At 43.7% G+C, this 20,649-nt stretch overlaps 1 protein-coding gene across 1 annotated transcript in view; it reads left to right on the top strand.

The window, feature by feature from the left end:
- LOC135056233 (uncharacterized) overlaps positions 1-7,699 on the top strand; it is a 50,864-nt gene extending 43,165 nt beyond the window's left edge. Inside the window, exon 4 of the mRNA XM_063961145.1 lies at positions 7,041-7,699. Within this exon, the coding sequence (XP_063817215.1) occupies positions 7,041-7,411 (371 nt within the window). The 3' untranslated portion in view covers positions 7,412-7,699. The remainder of the gene's footprint in view (positions 1-7,040) is intronic.
- Positions 7,700-20,649: the final 12,950 nt, after the last annotated feature.

Genomic DNA, 20,649 nt, shown 5'->3' with positions numbered 1-20,649 from the left:
TCTGGGATGACCATCGACTCCCAGCGGCAACAACAGCAGCGCCAGCAGCAGTAGGCGTTACACGCAAGGATGCATCGGAGGAATCCCAGGCAGGAGAGGACTCGTCAGACTTGCCAGTGACATGGCCTGCAGGACTATTGGCATTCCTGGGGAAGGAGGAAATTGACACTGAGGGAGTTGGTGGGGTGGTTTGCGTGAGCTTGGTTACAAGAGGAAGGGATTTACTGGTCAGTGGACTGCTTCCGCTGTCACCCAAAGTTTTTGAACTTGTCACTGACTTATTATGAATGCGCTGCAGGTGACGTATAAGGGAGGATGTTCCGAGGTGGTTAACGTCCTTACCCCTACTTATTACAGCTTGACAAAGGGAACACACGGCTTGACACCTGTTGTCCGCATTTCTGGTGAAATACCTCCACACCGAAGAGCTGATTTTTTTGGTATTTTCACCTGGCATGTCAACGGCCATATTCCTCCCACGGACAACAGGTGTCTCCCCGGGTGCCTGACTTAAACAAACCACCTCACCATCAGAATCCTCCTGGTCAATTTCCTCCCCAGCGCCAGCAACACCCATATCCTCCTCATCCTGGTGTACTTCAACACTGACATCTTCAATCTGACTATCAGGAACTGGACTGCGGGTGCTCCTTCCAGCACTTGCAGGGGGCGTGCAAATGGTGGAAGGCGCATGCTCTTCACCTCCAGTGTTGGGAAGGTCAGGCATCGCAACCGACACAATTGGACTCTCCTTGTGGATTTGGGATTTCGAAGAACGCACAGTTCTTTGCGGTGCTTTTGCCAGCTTGAGTCTTTTCAGTTTTCTAGCGAGAGGCTGAGTGCTTCCATCCTCATGTGAAGCTGAACCACTAGCCATGAACATAGGCCAGGGCCTCAGCCGTTCCTTGCCACTCCGTGTGGTAAATGGCAAATTGGCAAGTTTACGCTTCTCCTCCGACAATTTTATTTTAGGTTTTGGAGTCCTTTTTTTTCTGATATTTGGTGTTTTGGATTTGACATGCTCTGTACTATGACATTGGGCATCGGCCTTGGCAGACGACGTTGCTGGCATTTCATCGTCTCGGCCATGACTAGTGGCAGCAGCTTCAGCACGAGGTGGAAGTGGATCTTGATCTTTCCCTAATTTTGGAACCTCAACTTTTTTGTTCTCCATATTTTATAGGCAGAACTAAAAGGCACCTCAGGTAAACAATGGAGATGGATGGATTGGATACTAGTATTGGATACCTGCCGACTGCCGACACAGAGGTAGCCACAGCCGTGAACTACCGCACTGTACACTGGTTGATAAAGAGATAGTAGTATACTCGTAACAACTAGTATGACACTATGACGACGGTATAAAGAATGAAAAAAAAACCACGGTTAGGTGGTATATATTATAATAATAATACAATTATGGATGGACGGACTGCCTGCCGACTGCCGACACAGAGGTAGCCACAGCCGTGAACTACCGCACTGTACACTGGTTGATAAAGAGATAGTAGTATACTCGTAACAACTAGTATGACACTATGACGACGGTATAAAGAATGAAAAAAAAACCACGGTTAGGTGGTATATATTATAATAATAATACAATTATGGATGGACGGACTGCCTGCCGACTGCCGACACAGAGGTAGCCACAGCCGTGAACTACCGCACTGTACACTGGTTGATAAAGAGATAGTAGTATACTCGTAACAACTAGTATGACACTATGACGACGGTATAAAGAATGAAAAAAAAACCACGGTTAGGTGGTATATATTATAATAATAATACAATTATGGATGGACGGACTGCCTGCCGACTGCCGACACAGAGGTAGCCACAGCCGTGAACTACCGCACTGTACACTGGTTGATAAAGAGATAGTAGTATACTCGTAACAACTAGTATGACACTATGACGACGGTATAAAGAATGAAAAAAAAACCACGGTTAGGTGGTATATATTATAATAATAATACAATTATGGATGGACGGACTGCCTGCCGACTGCCGACACAGAGGTAGCCACAGCCGTGAACTACCGCACTGTACACTGGTTGATAAAGAGATAGTAGTATACTCGTAACAACTAGTATGACACTATGACGACGGTATAAAGAATGAAAAAAAAACCACGGTTAGGTGGTATATATTATAATAATAATACAATTATGGATGGACGGACTGCCTGCCGACTGCCGACACAGAGGTAGCCACAGCCGTGAACTACCGCACTGTACACTGGTTGATAAAGAGATAGTAGTATACTCGTAACAACTAGTATGACACTATGACGACGGTATAAAGAATGAAAAAAAAACCACGGTTAGGTGGTATATATTATAATAATAATACAATTATGGATGGACGGACTGCCTGCCGACTGCCGACACAGAGGTAGCCACAGCCGTGAACTACCGCACTGTACACTGGTTGATAAAGAGATAGTAGTATACTCGTAACAACTAGTATGACACTATGACGACGGTATAAAGAATGAAAAAAAAACCACGGTTAGGTGGTATATATTATAATAATAATACAATTATGGATGGACGGACTGCCTGCCGACTGCCGACACAGAGGTAGCCACAGCCGTGAACTACCGCACTGTACACTGGTTGATAAAGAGATAGTAGTATACTCGTAACAACTAGTATGACACTATGACGACGGTATAAAGAATGAAAAAAAAACCACGGTTAGGTGGTATATATTATAATAATAATACAATTATGGATGGACGGACTGCCTGCCGACTGCCGACACAGAGGTAGCCACAGCCGTGAACTACCGCACTGTACACTGGTTGATAAAGAGATAGTAGTATACTCGTAACAACTAGTATGACACTATGACGACGGTATAAAGAAAGAAAAAAAAATACCACGGTTAGGTGGTATATATTGTAATACAATTATGGATGGACGGACTGCCTGCCGAGTTCCGACTGCCGACACAGAGGTAGCCACAGCCGTGAACTACCGCACTGTACTGTGTCTGCTGCTAATATAGACTGGTTGATAAAGAGATAGTATACAATACATACAACAATATACTACTATACTGGTGGTCAGGCACTGGTCACCACTAGTCACACTGGCAGTGGCACTCCTGCAGCAAAAGTGTGCACTGTTTAATTTTAAATTAATATAATATTATGTACTCCTGGGGGCTCCTGCTATAACAACCTGCAGTGCTCCCCAGTCTCCCCCACAATTATTATAAGCTTTGCCTTTTATACATTGATGTGCAGCACACTGGGCTGAGCTGAGTGCACACAGATTGAGTCACACTGTGTGACTGGCTGCTGCTGTGTATCGTTTTTTTTCAGGCAGAGAACGGATATAGCAGAGAACGGATATATTAAAATAAATAAAAGTTAACTAACAACAACTGCACTGGTCACTGTGGTAAACTCTGTCTGACTCTGCACAATCTCTCTCTCTCTTCTAATCTAATTTCTAATGGAGAGGACGCCAGCCACGTCCTCTCCCTATCAATCTCAATGCACGTGTGAAAATGGCGGCGACGCGCGGCTCCTTATATAGAATCCGAGTCTCGCGAGAATCCGACAGCGTCATGATGACGTTCGGGCGCGCTCGGGTTAACCGAGCAAGGCGGGAGGATCCGAGTCTGCTCGGACCCGTGAAAAAAACATGAAGTTCGTGCGGGTTCGGTTTCAGAGAAACCGAACCCGCTCATCTCTATGTGTACCCTCTCAATTATTAAGTCTTTGCATTCTGACTCAATTTTTAGCATTTGAGGAAGTGTAACAGATACAAAGGAGAGGAGGTCTGGGCCTTTAACGGACTTCGGTATTCCTACCACTCTTATATTCGATCTCCTGGAGCGATTCTCTATATCATCTACTTTGTTCCACAGTTGATGGTTCTCTTTCTGTAGATTTAAAATAGCTCGCTGTGCCTCTGACATATCGTGGCAGACTGACGCTACTCGGTGTTCTGTGTCAGTGACTCTTCCCTGTAAGTGGTGTAGCTGTTGTGTGATGTCTGCTACAGCCTGTGTTAGCAGGGGGGTCATAGTGCTCTTAATGGCGTCTACTATGTCCTGGTAAGTCGCTGGGGATTCTGGCGGGCGACGTACCTTTGGAGCATTTGCATCATCTGCTGCTTCTGCTGCAGCTTTCTTTGAGGCTGGTATGCTGTGAGCCGTTTCAGCGTCCGGCGCCATTGTGGGGTCTGCACGGCGCTTCTCCTGACGGCCCGGCGGGTGTTTAGCGGCAGGCGGTGAGGCCAGGAATTTCTCCATCAGAGGGGGAACGGTGCAGGAAGGTCGGGTAGCGAGGCTGTGGAAGCTGCAGGAGCCATTAATAGTTATATTATTCCGGGTATTGTGCGGAGGAGCACGATCACGCTGTGCTCTGCATGCAACCGGAAGCGGAACATATATTTATACTTTTAAAGCTTTTTACATAAACAATGCCTGCATATATGAATCAATACATTGGGTAAATATCAAAATGAATAACAAATTGATTTAATTATAATGTTTGTCAGATATAGAAAACAATGTTCCATTTATTGAGATTATAGTCTGTAAAAATGGAAGCTAGATAGACCACAACAAATAGGGATAATAGTGTTTTATTATGTTATAGGAAACAAATTAGGAATCATAATCAGTGCATATGTGAAACTTTAGTCAGAAACTAAAAGTTAGAATCAGGATGAAGGAGGAGATAAGGTAAATGTCCCTATGTCAGCATACCTTTCTTAATTTCTTTATTCAATAATTGATTAGCAGTAATAATAGTAGCAGTAAAACCAATTCGTTTCTTTACTTGATAGTATGTTTTGATCCAATTGGCCAAATGGAAGCATTGTAACTTCTCTGTGAGAGACCTACAGTATAGGGCCTTTCAGATTTTTGCTTGTCTCAGACCAGTTTGCAGGTTTTATTTTTTAGTAGTGTGTGCAAATCAAAACCTCCTCACTGGCCATAAATCTGTCCAGCCAGACACAGAAAGAGGCAAACATTCGGCCAAAATACATACCAATCTTAAACAAACCCGCATTAAAGAAAATAAACCAGCAGCTCGCTGAGTTCCAGGCGGATCATGAGGCAATTCCATTAGGTTAGGAGGAAAACACTGTAACTGGCTGGCTAATTCATGGGACATTGATGGGAAAGACAGAGGCTTTAAACTAGATAACATATTAGGAACTTTTTCCAATATCAGCTACTGTACACAAACCTATAACTGCAGGTGTCCCTTCAATATTTTCTTTTAAGTTGACAATTCTCAGATGAATTATATGTTATATGCAGAAACAGAATAGATAACAGATTGTTTAAAGCTTAATCTTCATTTGTCACACATCAGAAGATCACTAGGCCTCCAATTTTTTATAAGAGAATTGCGACAACAAATAGTATACTGTATGTAAATGATTCAGTAGCTAATCATTTTACAGATAACTGTATGATCTTGGGGTTTTCACTGCACATCAGACTTCCTGTCAGAACCTTTGCCAACATTTAAAATAGCTGGCAGTTAGTTTGTTTTTCAGTGTGTGTGCCAAAGTTGACTTATTGTGGCCTAGTGTACCTACAACAGAATCCCCATTATAATGTTTTTTGGATTTGACTAGAACATTATTTTTAGCATTTTAAATACTCCTTGATGTTAAATTATAAAGCCATGAGAATAATAAATACATGGAAGAATTGCAACCAACAGGCACAAAAAGGGCACTTTTACAGACCCTCCAACATGACCCGCCCCACTAGGTATAAAATGCTCTGTTTTTGGACTTCCCTCTTAATTTATGATTTCCATCACCTGTGTTGAACTAGTTAAATGATAAGAAAGCTGTTTCTTCACAGGTGATGGCAATAACAAATTAAGACGGAAGTCCAGAAACAGAGCATTTTGTACCTAGTGGGGCGGGTCATGTTGGAGGGTATGCTTTTATTGCTTAGATGGATTATTGAAAAATATAGACATTTCAACTGACATTATGACTGAGAATTAGTACCTGCACTGTGAAACATTAGCACTTTACTTTTTACTCTTCTCTGGGATAAGCTATTATACCCAGTGTCTGACCCTTCATAAATGTAAAGAGGCTGACCCACAAATTTTCATATATAGGGCCCCTTTATGTGTCAACATGAATGTGATTTAAAAAAAAAAAATTGAGGGTGGGGATGTAAGTATTGCTCCCTCTAGTGGGAGAATATGGATAGATCAGATATTGCTTGCTGATTGCATTCTAGCTGCATTAATGTGAGTTTTTCTACTCCTGAACGCAAAAGAAAATGATTTTGAATTGTGGATAAAGTATTAAATGAGCATCTGGAGTCAAAAATAAAACACTGGGGAGGATCCAGGTGTAGTTGGTGGCTACACAGCCTCCTAACCCTGCTGCAGGCTTGATGCATTTTATTTTGGAAACTACATTTATAACAAATTACAATAAAATAAAAAGATTATAATGTTGGTCAGGCTCTGGGAATGGAGGGTTAGGGGGCCGGGGGTTTGGGTTATACTACTTACCTACTAGGTGTCGGGATCCTGCGCATTGGGATGCTGATGTCGGTATTCTGACCGCCGGCATCCCAAGCGCCGGGGGTCCTGATACCATCCCGTATTATTACTGAATTCCATTAAAAACTGTTGATTTTCATGAAGTACTGTAAGTGATCCAAATAAATGGATGTTTCTTAGAGACATATGCTAAATGTCTCTTGAGATGGCCACATACAAAAGGATACTTGGGTCTATGTACTAAGACTTGGAGATAGAGAAATTTGACAGAGATAAAGTACCAACCAGCTCCAACAGTAACTGTAAGGTTTCAGGCACAGCCTGTAACATGGCAAGAGTTGACTGGCTGGTACTTTATCTCTGTCCACTTTATCTCTCTCCAAGGCTTAGTACATAGAACCCAAATGTTTTGAAGTTCTGTAGGAAATTCAGTCAGAGCAGTCATTTGATTTAGAGGTCTCAGATTTTTGGTATTTATCAGTATCTTTTGTAATTGGTTAGTAAAAGTTTCTGTTCTTGTTTTCAGACAATTATGATATCCAGATACAAATGGAAGGTTACAACTTCTCCCTTGAAATAAAGGCAGCAAAAGATATTCCAGATGACCTGAAGAATGCCCAGGAAGTCATGACACGACTGAGTCAGGCAACCAAACTTCTCCTAGGAACTCAGACTAGACTTGGCGGGATGATATTTTCTCTGAGCCAGGAAAAAAACAAAATGGCTAATGATATACAGGAGGTTAATACTGGGTACCTGGATCAGATACGTTTAGTGGGCAACCTTGAAGAGAACATACAGAACATAGACAAAGCTAAACAACTATCTAAGGAGTATGAAGAGGAAGCCAACAAAGTTTTCATGGAAATAGCAGAAATTGCTGGTGTGACAATCTGAAGGAGTGGGGTGTTAGTAAAACAGCAACATTTTCAAATTATTGAACCGGAGAACCTCTACAAGTCAAATGGGTTCTAAATTCTAGCAGTGGTATGAGCAGTATATTACAGCAATACTTAACACGCAACTTCTGCTATTCATGTACAGTATACTAATAACAATACAAATTTAAAAAAAACATATGACTATGGTAGAACACAGAAAACCAAGGATTCCTGGACAATACTTTAGAGACTGCCATACTGATTTTTTTCTTTTCTTTATAAACAATAAATGGATATATTGTTAGTGACTGTCAGTAAATTAACTAACATTCCTTTGACCATGAATATGTTCCATAGTAAATATATTATTATGTATTTTTCCCTGCAACATTCCACCAACCAAGATGTTATTCTGACAACAAAGTTATCAGGTGTATTTATTGTAATGTTTATGTTAACTCATAATTCTAATTGAACCTTATATACCAGAGAGGATACAAATGTCTGTCAAGGAAGCACATCAATGACAATGAAGTATCAGATTAATAATATATGTCATAATGCAGCGTCTGCTGTAAATTATATAACAGTGAGTTGTTATGTGAACATAAGAAAGCTCAAAGCTACAGGTCTAATATCCATCATTTACAGGAGTGGGGTACATTTCTCCTCATTAAACACATTTTTTCCTAGTGATTAAATACAAATTCAGTGATTATACAAACAGTAAATTAGTATGATTATTATTACTAATATTATTATTATTATTATTATTATTATTATTAATAATAATAATAATAATAATAATAATAATACAGGTTGAGTATCCCTTATCCAAAATGCTTGGGACCAGAAGTATTTTGGATATTGGATCTTTCCGTATTTTGGAATAATTGCATACCATAATGAGATATCATGGCGATAGGACCTAAGTCTAAGCACAGAATGCATTTATGTTTCATATACACCTTATACACACAGCCTGAAGGTCATTTAATACAATATTTGGAATCATTTTGTGTATTAAACAAAGTTTTGTGTACATTGAGCCATCAGAAAACAAAGGTTTCACTATCTCACTCTCACTCAAAACATTCCGTATTTCGGAATATTCCGTATTTTGGAATATTTGGATATGGGATACTCAACCTGTAATAATAATAATAATAATAATAATAATAATAATATCATTTAAGGTATTCTCTAGTTAAATTAGTATTGTAATAATTCCATCCCACTGCACTAGGCTGCATCATCATCATGTGCAGATGGACATACTATATACTGTTGCCAGTGTTTAATTATACTTCCATGTTATCTACAATCAGGTGGAATGAAGTGTATTACACATAGGTGGTCATTCCGAGTTGATCGCTAGCTGCATTTGTTCGCAGCTCAGCGATCAGGCTAAATAAACGGCATTCTGAGCATGTGTATGCGGCGCAATGCGCATGCGCGACGTACAGGCACAACAAATGATACAGTTTTGCGCAGGGTCTAGCGATGCTTTTCAGTTGCACTGGTTGCCACAGAGTGATTGACATGAAGTGGGCGTACTGGGTGGCAACTGACCGTTTTCAGGGAGTGTTCGGAAAATCGCAGGCGTGCCAGGGAAAACGCAGGCGTGGCTGAGCGAACGCTGGGCGGGTGTGTGACGTTAAATCCGGAACTGAATAGTCTGAAGTGATCGCAAGCGCTGAGTAGGTTTTGAGCTACTCTGAAATGACACAAACATTTTTTGCAGGCGCTCTGTGATAAAAATGTTCGCACTTCTGCTAAGCTAAAATACACTCCCAGTGGCGGCATAGCGTTTGCACGGCTGCTAAAAACTGCTAGCGAGCGATCAACTCGGAATGACCCCCATGGTGCGGTCTGAGATGACTACAGTGAAATACAATTCCCAGCACACTGGAATTGTTATACTGCCATTTTTGTTTATGAATGAAAACATCATATTATCTAGCAAATAATAAAATTAAACTGCATCCAATATGCAAAATAGGAGAATATGTTTAGAACACCTCACATCCCTGGTGAAAACACTTAAGTTCAGGGGCCTTAAAACCTGTAGCTGCCCCTGATAATTAGGAGTGCAGAATTTAACATGGTGTGATGGTGTTAAGGCTATTACCTGGACATTCTGGAAGAGTAGGCAGGCATGTGTCAGGGACAGTAAGGGATGTGTTTTGGTGGTGAAGGACTGCCCCATCTTTTTAGTCATTAAAATGTAGTAGATGTGTTGAAAATGAGCATAATTAAGTCCATACCTCCCAACTGTTCCGATTTTGTCGAGACAGTCCCGTCTTTCTGTGACGGTACCGCTGTCCCACCTGCTGGTCGCAGTGGGGGGAGGGCAGTTGGGAGACCCTCTCTCACTCACTGCTCTGGAGTGGTGAAAGACACTGTGCGCATGTGCGCAGCGTCTGTTCACTGGGAGAGAGGGCATGCCAGCAGCTCACAGAGCGCTGGGCATGCCCTCACAGCTGCGAAAATGGGGCGTGGTTCACGATTGTGGCACCCTCCGTGAGACCACAGCCCATACTCACGAGGACACGCCCCTCCACTCATGAGACCACACCCCTAGTTGGGAGGTATGTAAGTCTGTGCTATTAAAAAGCACAATTGCCATGAATTGACACGTCTTATACCTCCAAACTTTGGACCTAATTCAGCTTCAGTTGCAATTTCTCTGTTTAGCAAAATCAGAAGCCGCTGAGATTCTGCTAAGCTGAGAAACACGTAAAGGGCATCGGAGGCTTGGTGTGTGCATGAACAAGGTGCTCCTGAGGAAAAGCTGCTACCTAGTGGGGTGAGAAGACCCATCACCGTGCTTATCAACATTGATCGGGGGAGAGATAATCGGAGTCTACGCATTGAAACCCATACCTATTTGGAGCGCTTACTCGGGACTCTGTACCTGCTGTTCAATATGATGGGTCTGAACATGATACCTTATGAGTGTTGTTAGAAACTTCAGTCACCATTTGTGATATGTTTGAACAGACAACAAATAGGTCAGAAAATCTGACCAATTAATCCATCTGAGAGTTAATTAATGAACAGGCCAAAAACTGTTTCTGTGTAGAATGTTAATATTAATCTAAACTTCAGTTGAAGACGGAACTTTGGAGCTTTGAGATTATTGTTGAAATTTGTAGCAAACAATGGACTGTTGCTCTATTGCAAGAAACAGTTTAGTTTAAACTCGGCTGCTTAGGAACACTATCAGAATTGTCTTAATTGTTTTCATTTTGATGTAATACTTGCTTACACCGGCCGAGTGTATTAAAATTGTGTAATAAATATATGTTTTAATTATAACTGTGGTATTGTTATATAATATCCACCTTGATACAGCAGTGCTATATATATTTGTTTGTATGTTTTAATCAGTAGCGGATCTTGCCACGGGCAAGCAAGACTTTTGCCCGGGGGGCGCCGCCTTCCGGAGGGCGCCGCACCATGGCAAGATCCGCTGCTGCTGTGCCCCCCGCTGCCCGCTCTGTCCCGCTGCCGCTGCCCCCCGCTGTGAAGGGAACTAGACGCATAGCGTCTAGTTTCCCTTCGTGGAGAGGACCTTTACTGTGCGGTGCGCAATGACGTCATCGCGCACAGCAAAGGTCCTCTCCACGAAGGGAACTGGACGCGTATACTCCAGGAGGGTTTGCCCTAGCTAGCAACCCGGAGTGTTAGAGGAGGGGTAAAATATTTACTTCCCACTGTCGGGATCCCGCAGTCGGTCATGTGACCACCGGCATTTCATACCAAACCCGATGCAAACATGCATTAGAAAAGAGTGGAGGGCTGGTAGTTTCTGAACTATAATGTATAACAGTACAGATGTTCATTACAATGGTCTGTATATTTTCACAGTGAAGAATTTATCTTTTTAGTGTACATATCACATACTTTCTGTGTGACCCTTACTGTGATTTTTCCATACTGTCTGTCTGGCATTTGCAATATCAATTAAATGTTATTTTATTGAACATGTGTCTTCCCTGTGGAGAAATTCCAGTGGAGAAATTCTAATACATGTAAGAAAAATGAATTTCTTTATATTGTAGGTCAGGAAGAGTCACTAGTTTATTTTCCAGCAGTCCAGACACATGCAAAAATTGACAAGGGCTACAAAGCTTGAAATATATCAAAGTTCTCTGATCAAACAAAACATGTGGTATTTATTTTTACATACTTACATAATTAGTAAAGCTGAAACAAAGACACTGGTCCAATAGAATCAACCATTCATAAATTCTAAAAAATAAAATAAAAATCCCAATATGACAGGTGCCAATATAGCATCTCAGGACTCTCCTGACCCCCCAAAATTCAGTTACATTTCCTCAGTCAATCACCACATAAGTGAAGCAGGGCTTTGTGTCACCCAGGGTAAAAAAGACGCCCCCCTCTTCCCCCAATGTATGGGCGTGCAATCAGTACGAATCGCTGAATGGGAAAAGGAGACAATTGACAAGTGATAAATGGTGACATGGGGGGTAATTCAGACCTGATCGTTAGCAGGCTATTTTTGCTGTCCTGCCCTGCAATCAGATAGTCGCTGCCTACAGGAGGAGTGTATTGTGTGCGAACGCATGTGTAGAGAGCTGTACAAACAGATTTTGTGCAGTCTCTGCACAGCCCAGACCTTACTCAGCCGCTGCGATCACATCAGCCTGTTCAGGACCGGATTTGATGTCAGACACACTCCCTTCAAACTCTTGATCCCGCTTGCGTTTTTCATGACACTCCTTGAGAACAGTCAGTTGCCACCCCAAAATACCCTCTTCCTGTCAATCTGCTTGCGAACGCCTGTGCGAATGGATCCTCTGCACAATCCCGTCTCTGACCGGCGATCCCCATTGCAGCTGTGTGACGCAGTTCGGATCTGATTGCACGCTGTGCAAAAATGCACAGCAGTGATCAGATATGAATTACCCCCTTGCATAGGGCTGGAGAGAGCAAAAGGGAAGAGTTCAGCTCAGCTTATTAGAGGTTGAATTGGAAAGGAAAGGATATAATGAGGATGAGTATTAAATTATATATATATGTATATATAATCCACTACGGTTTGTCCTGTCTCCAACATGCTTGTGCAACAACTCCCACTGCAGAGAGTGACAAGTCAGACTCCGAATCTTGCTGGGAAAGAGTAGGTCTCGCTGGAAACAGGCAAGTTTGCAGCTATGGCACAGAGGGGATGGAGATGCAGACAGAGTGGGGGGCAGGATGGGGGCACAGCAGCAGACAGAGTGGGCAGAGCAGGATGGGGTGGGCAGCAGGCAAAAAAAATAATATATATATATATATATATAGATATATATATATATATAATAAAGACATACTGGGGATGATTCTGAAAATGTATGGAATTGAACTGGGAGCACAGCAAAGCAGAGCAAATACATTTGGGATCCCATGTTGCAGTGCAGGTGAGGCATACTGTATGTAAAATGTCCAGAGAGACTTAGATTTGGGAGGCGCATAACCAAACTGAAATATGATTGGGCTGTGTGGTCCTGGTTCTGGGTATCAATGTCGGATGCAGGGTAATGCATACTGATATGTGCTGATACTGTGCCAAGTCAGCACAGCTGCTCCACCTCCACTCTGATCAGCAATGCCGGAATGCACCCCTTGATAGCACATCCGCATCAAGGACTATGGAGCCAAATATATGTGTGCCCAAAAGTGTGCAAAGTAGGTGTCGTCCGGATGTCAAAGGTCACCCTGCACCCACTGCCAACCTACTGATCCAGCATGCCCCTGCTAGGAGGGGCATAACATGTATGCTGCTGACGGCCCCACTACCTACATACTGTTCACCAATCCTATCCGACTCATGGCTCCAGCTCCTAAATCACCCAGAATGCAATCTACTAATTATACTTTTAGGTTACATATTTATTTTAAGACTGGCATCCAAACCATTTTTATGAGGACTAGACTCATTTGTTCGGCCATGCACATCACAGTAGAAGGCTCAGACTTAAATCTTCTGCTTTTCTCAATCTGTACCACATCTCTTGGTAAACTAATCAGCTTTTCTGGATTTCAGTATCATCTGTTTGCAGGTGATACTCAAATCTACCTATCCTCCCAAGATTTGTCTCCATCTGTGTTGGCAGGGATGGAACTGCCGGAGACAATGAAGTCAGTTGCCGCATGGCACAAGCCCTGAAGGGGGCACTTCCTCCATTGTGTAAGGTTCCTCCATTGTCCCCCATGTCCTTCCAGCAGTTTGAGGAGCAACCGGGTGAAGCACATCACCATTAGCGGCACTCCTCCCTTGTGACCGGTCTGGTGAGTGGTCTAGCTGCTCTGGTCGTGGACATCACGTGACCGCAACCTAAGCGATTGAGCGTGACTCAGGAGTCGGGAGACAGTGTCTCGCGAGTGGGCGTGCAGAAAGGGGCTGTGCAGCTGTAACTGTTCCTATCTGAAAGAACAGCAAACTTCTAGTAAGTGCAATCACTATGGGGTGCAAGAAAAGGGGTAGGTGTGCAATTTATTTACATTTATTTAATTTGGTAGCACCGGAGGAACATCTATAAGACCATAAATATATTATTACATTATCTTTCACTGTAACTATATCAGAGTCATATATTTAAAGATCAAAATAGTGTAATAATAATGTGTTTATGACAGATTAGGTACACCTCTGTGGCATGCCCTACCAGGCACAATAAGACTCTCCACTAGTCTCCAAACCTTCAAGCGTTCCCTGAAAACTCACATCTTCAGGCAAGCTTATCAAATTCCTATCCAATTACATGTCCATTGTACAGTGCACACATATCCTCACATATTTTTTATTTCTTCACTTTCCCTCTCTCCTGACTCCCGTTCATCATTGCTGTGTGGCCATATCATGCAGCCCACCAAGAACCTTTGCAATCTGGTGGACAATTATGCCTATTTCACTATAGATTGTAAGATTGCGAGCAGGGCCTTCTTACCTCTATGCTTTTTTATTACCAAGTTTTGTTTTATCATTTTTGTTTCCAATTGTAAAGCATAACGGTATATGCTGCCCTATCTATGAAACTGTTAATAAATAAATAGGAATTGCTGGAGCGCTAATGGAGTGACAGGAGTGTATGTGGATAAAAGGAGTGCTTGCAGGGTAACAGGAGCATTTGTAAATAAACACAAGAGTGCTATCAGATAAACACAGGCGTTCTTGCAGATTTGACAGGAGGCGTGCTCGTAGATGAATAAGGGAGCATTGCAGATTTAACAGGGACACTTGTAGAGGAACATAGTGTGCCACTAGGGCCCCTGGACTTGGGGGAGCTCCTCAAGGGACAGGTTACACCGGTCTGCTGCCAAAATGTTTCTGAAGCAAATGTCTTTTTTTTTTACTAATTCTGGGTCACTGATAATGATGATGAAATTGTTGATAAGCTCTACTTTCAAGATACAGTACTGTGTCACTAAAGCTGTATTGCTGCATAATGAGAATAGTAAGTAATCAATTCCATTGGGTTATGTAGTCCATATGAAAGAAACTTATGACAACATAAAGCAGTTGTTGAGGTTAAACTATGACCAACATCAGTGGCAGAACTGTGGCAATTTAAAGGTTGTTGCTCTTGTGGTGGGTTTGTAGGGTGGATAGACGGTATTTATGTGAATAGGACAGTCATGCAAGAAATCCCCACTATGTCACCAGATACTGGGCACTCCATTATTGGAGCCTGGGAAGAAAAACATTCAGCATTCAACCACTTGTTGAATCAAGCAATATTTTGTTACACCATTACACATGAGAAAACTGGGCCTGATGAAGATCTTTTTCAAAGCCATGGACAAAACAGATCAGGATTTCAAGTACCACACTTCAAAATTTCCCATATCAAGTGATGCTAAGATAAAGGAAGGTGTTTTTATTAGTCCTCAGAATCATGAACTTCTAAGATATAGTGAATTTGACTCATTTGAAAGCATTTGAAAAAACAGAGTAGACTCTTTGTGGGGGCACTCATAACATAATTATAATTTCAAATATTCAGCGTATGGTACAAAGATGATATAATACACAGGTTATCTGATCTTGTATAGACCAGAAACAAATGTTGCAATTTAAACAGTTACTATTGCGTTGTAAAAGTAACATGTAATATCCCGAAAGTGAGAGATTTGGTAAGTTTTTGCAGTTTTTTTTAAAGTGGCAATCATTTACATTGCAAGATCAACTTGGTTTTTCAGTGTATATGATTGCCACTTAAAAAAAAACTGAAAAACCTTACCAAATCTCTCACTTTCTGAAACTCTCACTCTACTACATTCGGCCCCATGTGATACTTGTGGTCTTTCAGTTGCAAAATGTCACTTTGAATAATGTAGCCATGGAATCAATACAGTGACTGATTAGTAATTGAGTAAGCTGTTATAAAAAGAGCATATTTTCTGTACCTCATAAACCGCATAAATTATGTAAAATTATGCAAGCATGATCATTTTTTAATACAAAGAAATACAGTAATGTAGAAAACCCATACGGTTTGGGTGCGGATTGCCTGATTCTACTGTTAACCATGTGCCACCTGGACACTGAATGGTTAATAAAGGGTCCTCTGTATGGAAAAAGTCTGCCCTGCTACTGTTGTCAGACAAGTTAGCACCGATGAGAATGCAGAAAGAAAGTGATAGTGGAGAGTAATGGTGTGTACACACAGTGAGATTCTTGCTATGCCCAATTTTCACTTTGTGATTTCCCCTGAACTCCACGGAGCCCAGCACCACCGATTTTGACTAACTTTTCTTGAGATATGGACTATGTGTGCTTACGATTTTGGCTTATGTGAGATTTTGGCTTATGTGAGATGTCATTGACATGTGAGATGAACTAGATAGTACACCGATCTAGCAAGGATTGACTTGCCTGCACAGTCTATCTTTTCTTGTAATACCTACCTGGCGGGACCGCGCATCGGGATCGAATCGGGATCGCAAGTGGCATAACACCTTGTGATTTGCACCAACTTTTCTTGCGATTTTGACTATACAGTCAAAATCGAAAGAAAAAATCTCACCATGTGTATACATCATTAGTTGGATTTAGTGATGCCAGGTAAAAGTTATAAAAGTGAAAAAAGATTGAGAACATAAGACTGGTAAATTACAATCCGGTCTGTGAGAGTAAATCTCCAGAGACCATGTTATAATGTAGCATATGCTATGCTAGATAAATAATGTATACGCAATAGTCATTCAGTAGGTATCCATATCTCAAATAGAATAGTGTGTGATAGTTTGAATAGGAAAAAGATCCCTGTATACCCAGCACAGTGAGTGCAAGCATGTGTTATGTGAATGCTCAGCGCTGTGTTCTGGTTCTTGCAAATGCAAGTGTACAGGGGTCATAAGCTCCAGCTGCTGCTTGTGGTGGGGTATTGGTAGTAATTCAGTCCTGATCGCAGCTGTGCGTTTTCGCACAGTGGGCGATCAGAGCCAAACTGTGCATGCGTATGCACCGCAATGCACAGGCGCGTCGCACGGCTACAAAGCGGATCAGGGGCGGATCCAGAACAAAATGATAGGGGGGGCACCATGGAAGGGGCAAGTACATTTGCGTGCGGCTTCGGTGCATGTGAGGTGGCGCTTCTTATACAATGCCCACAGTTGTAGCGCTCATTATGCAATGTCCACTGTACTGGTAGTGCCCCTTATATAGACCCCATAGTAGTGGTGTCCCTTATGCAATGCCCGTATTGCCCCCAGTAGTAATGTTGCCTGTAGTAATGCCCCCAGTCATTATGCCCCCAGTGGTAATGCCCCTGCAGTTATGACCCCAGTAGTTTAGCCACCAGTAGTAATGCCCCCCTATAGTTTGCCCCATTGTAGTTTAGCCCCTGTAGTTATGCCCCCCTTATAGTTTAGCCACCAGTAGTAATGCCCCCCTGTAGTTTGCCTCATTGCAGTTTAGCCCCTGTAGTTATGCCCCCCTTATAGTTTAGCCTCCAGTAGTAATGCTCCCAATAGTTTGGCCCCTGTAGTTATGCCCCCAGTAGTTTGGCTCCCCCTGTAGTTTAGCCCCCAAGTAGTAATGCCCCTGTAGTTTAGCCCCCAAGTAGTAATGCCCCCAATAGTTTGGCCCCTGTAGTTATGCCCCCAGTAGTTTGGCTCCCCCTGTAGTTTAGCCCCCAAGTAGTAATGCCCCTGTAGTTTAGCCCCCAAGTAGTAATGCCCCCTGTAGGTGCCCCCCAGTAATAATGCCCCCAGTAGCTGCCCCCCCCAGTAATAATGCCCCCAGTAGCTGACCCCCCCAGTAGTGATGCCCCCAGTTATAATGCCCCCAGTAGTAATGCCCCCCCCTCAGTAGTAATGCCCCTTGTTGATGCCCCCCAGTAGTAATGCCCCTTGTTGGTGCCCCCCCCCAGTAGTAATGTCCCCCCGTAGTTTCCCCCAGGAGATGCCCCCGCTGCATTAAGGAAGAAAAAAACATAATACTTACCGAGCCCCGTTCCCGCGCCGCTGTAGTCCTCCTTCTGGCTGGCGTCCTCTCCTCAGTGCTATGAGAGAGACGTCATGACTGACGTCTCTCCCATAGCGCACGGCGCATTGACAGCGCCGGAAGCCGGAGCTCAGTACTGAGCTCCTGCCTCCGGCTACCGCTGTGCAGGGAGACGGGCGCCCGCTGGTGACACAATCTCAGCGGGCGCCCGTCATCTCCCTGTGCGGCGCCGATGCCGCCGGGGGGGGGGGGGGGGGGGCGGGGGGGGGGAGCCACAAATGACAGGGGGGGCACGGGCCCGAGTGCCCCCCCCCTGGATCCGCCACTGAAGCGGATTGCCACTCAGCGATGGGTTTGTGCAAAGGATCCATTCGCACGGGCGATCGCAAGGAGATTGAAAGGAAGAAGGCTTTTGTGGGTGGCAACTGACTGTTTTCAGGGAATGGTTGGAAAAACGCAGGCATGTCCAAGCATTGGAAGGGAGGGTGTCTGACATCAATTCCGGCCCCGGACAGGCTGAAGTGATTGCAGTGGCTGAGTAAGTCCTGTGCTGCGCAGAGACTGCACAAAATTAGTTTGTGCAGCTCTGCTACACATGCGTTCGCACACTTGCACAGCTAAAATACCCTCCCCCTGTAGGCGGCGACTATCTGATCGCAGGGCTGCAAAAATCACAGGTCTGTATTAGGCCCATTGTTTCCTGTAGTGAGATGATTCTCACTAGCTGATGAGCATACATAGGACCCAATTCAGTAACGGTTGCAAATCTTGCTAATTAGCAGAATTTGCAATCCTTGTGAACACATGCTGGGGTCCGCCCATCGCAGGGCAAGGCCACCCAGCATGCTAACGCTAGAGATGAGCGCCGGAAATTTTTCGGGTTTTGTGTTTTGGTTTTGGGTTCGGTTCCGCGGCCGTGTTTTGGGTTCGACCGCGTTTTGGCAAAACCTCACCGAATTTTTTTTGTCGGATTCCGGTGTGTTTTGGATTCGGGTGTTTTTTTCAAAAAACCCTAAAAAACAGCTTAAATCATAGAATTTGTGGGTCATTTTGATCCCAAAGTATTATTAACCTCAAAAACCATAATTTACACTCATTTTCAGTCTATTCTGAATACCTCACACCTCACAATATTATTTTTAGTCCTAAAATTTGCACCGAGGTCGCTGTGTGAGTAAGATAAGTGACCCTAGTAGCCGACACAAACACCGGGCCCATCTAGGAGTGGCACTGCAGTGTCACGCAGGATGTCCCTTCCAAAAAACCCTCCCCAAACAGCACATGACGCAAAGAAAAAAAGAGGCGCAATGAGGTAGCTGACTGTGTGAGTAAGATAAGCGACCCTAGTGGCCGACACAAACACCGGGCCCATCTAGGAGTGGCACTGCAGTGTCACGCAGGATGTCCCTTCCAAAAAACCCTCCCCAAACAGCACATGACGCAAAGAAAAAAAGAGGCGCAATGAGGTAGCTGACTGTGTGAGTAAGATAAGCGACCCTAGTGGCCGACACAAACACCGGGCCCATCTAGGAGTGGCACTGCAGTGTCACGCAGGATGGCCCTTCCAAAAAACCCTCCCCAAACAGCACATGACGCAAAGAAAAAAAGAGGCGCAATGAGGTAGCTGACTGTGTGAGTAAGATAAGCGACCCTAGTGGCCGACACAAACAACGGGCCCATCTAGGAGTGGCACTGCAGTGTCACGCAGGATGGCCCTTCCAAAAAACCCTCCCCAAACAGCACATGACGCAAAGAAAAAAAGAGGCGCAATGAGGTAGCTGACTGTGTGAGTAAGATAAGCGACCCTAGTGGCCGACACAAACACCGGGCCCATCTAGGAGTGGCACTGCAGTGTCACGCAGGATGGCCCTTCCAAAAAACCCTCCCCAAACAGCACATGACGCAAAGAAAAATAAAAGAAAAAAGAGGTGCAAGATGGAATTGTCCTTGGGCCCTCCCACCCACCCTTATGTTGTATAAACAGGACATGCACACTTTAACCAACCCATCATTTCAGTGACAGGGTCTGCCACACGACTGTGACTGATATGACGGGTTGGTTTGGACCCCCCCCAAAAAAGAAGCAATTAATCTCTCCTTGCACAAACTGGCTCTACAGAGGCAAGATGTCCACCTCATCATCATCCTCCGATATATCACCGTGTACATCCCCCTCCTCACAGATTATCAATTCGTCCCCACTGGAATCCACCATCTCAGCTCCCTGTGTACTTTGTGGAGGCAATTGCTGCTGGTCAATGTCTCCGCGGAGGAATTGATTATAATTCATTTTAATGAACATCATCTTCTCCACATTTTCTGGATGTAACCTCGTACGCCGATTGCTGACAAGGTGAGCGGCGGCACTAAACACTCTTTCGGAGTACACACTTGTGGGAGGGCAACTTAGGTAGAATAAAGCCAGTTTGTGCAAGGGCCTCCAAATTGCCTCTTTTTCCTGCCAGTATAAGTACGGACTGTGTGACGTGCCTACTTGGATGCGGTCACTCATATAATCCTCCACCATTCTTTCAATGTTGAGAGAATCATATGCAGTGACAGTAGACGACATGTCCGTAATCTTTGTCAGGTCCTTCAGTCCGGACCAGATGTCAGCATCAGCAGTCGCTCCAGACTGCCCTGCATCACTGCCAGCGGGTGGGCTCGGAATTCTGAGCCTTTTCCTTGCACCCCCAGTTGCGGGAGAATGTGAAGGAGGAGATGTTGACAGGTCGCGTTCCGCTTGACTTGACAATTTTCTCACCAGCAGGTCTTTCAACCCCAGCAGACTT

Source organism: Pseudophryne corroboree, chromosome 3 (assembly GCF_028390025.1).
Source record: "Pseudophryne corroboree isolate aPseCor3 chromosome 3, aPseCor3.hap2, whole genome shotgun sequence".
NCBI lineage: Eukaryota > Metazoa > Chordata > Amphibia > Anura > Myobatrachidae > Pseudophryne > Pseudophryne corroboree.
The sequence above is the reverse complement of the archived record's forward strand: the minus strand, read 5'-3'. Positions and strand labels throughout refer to the sequence as shown.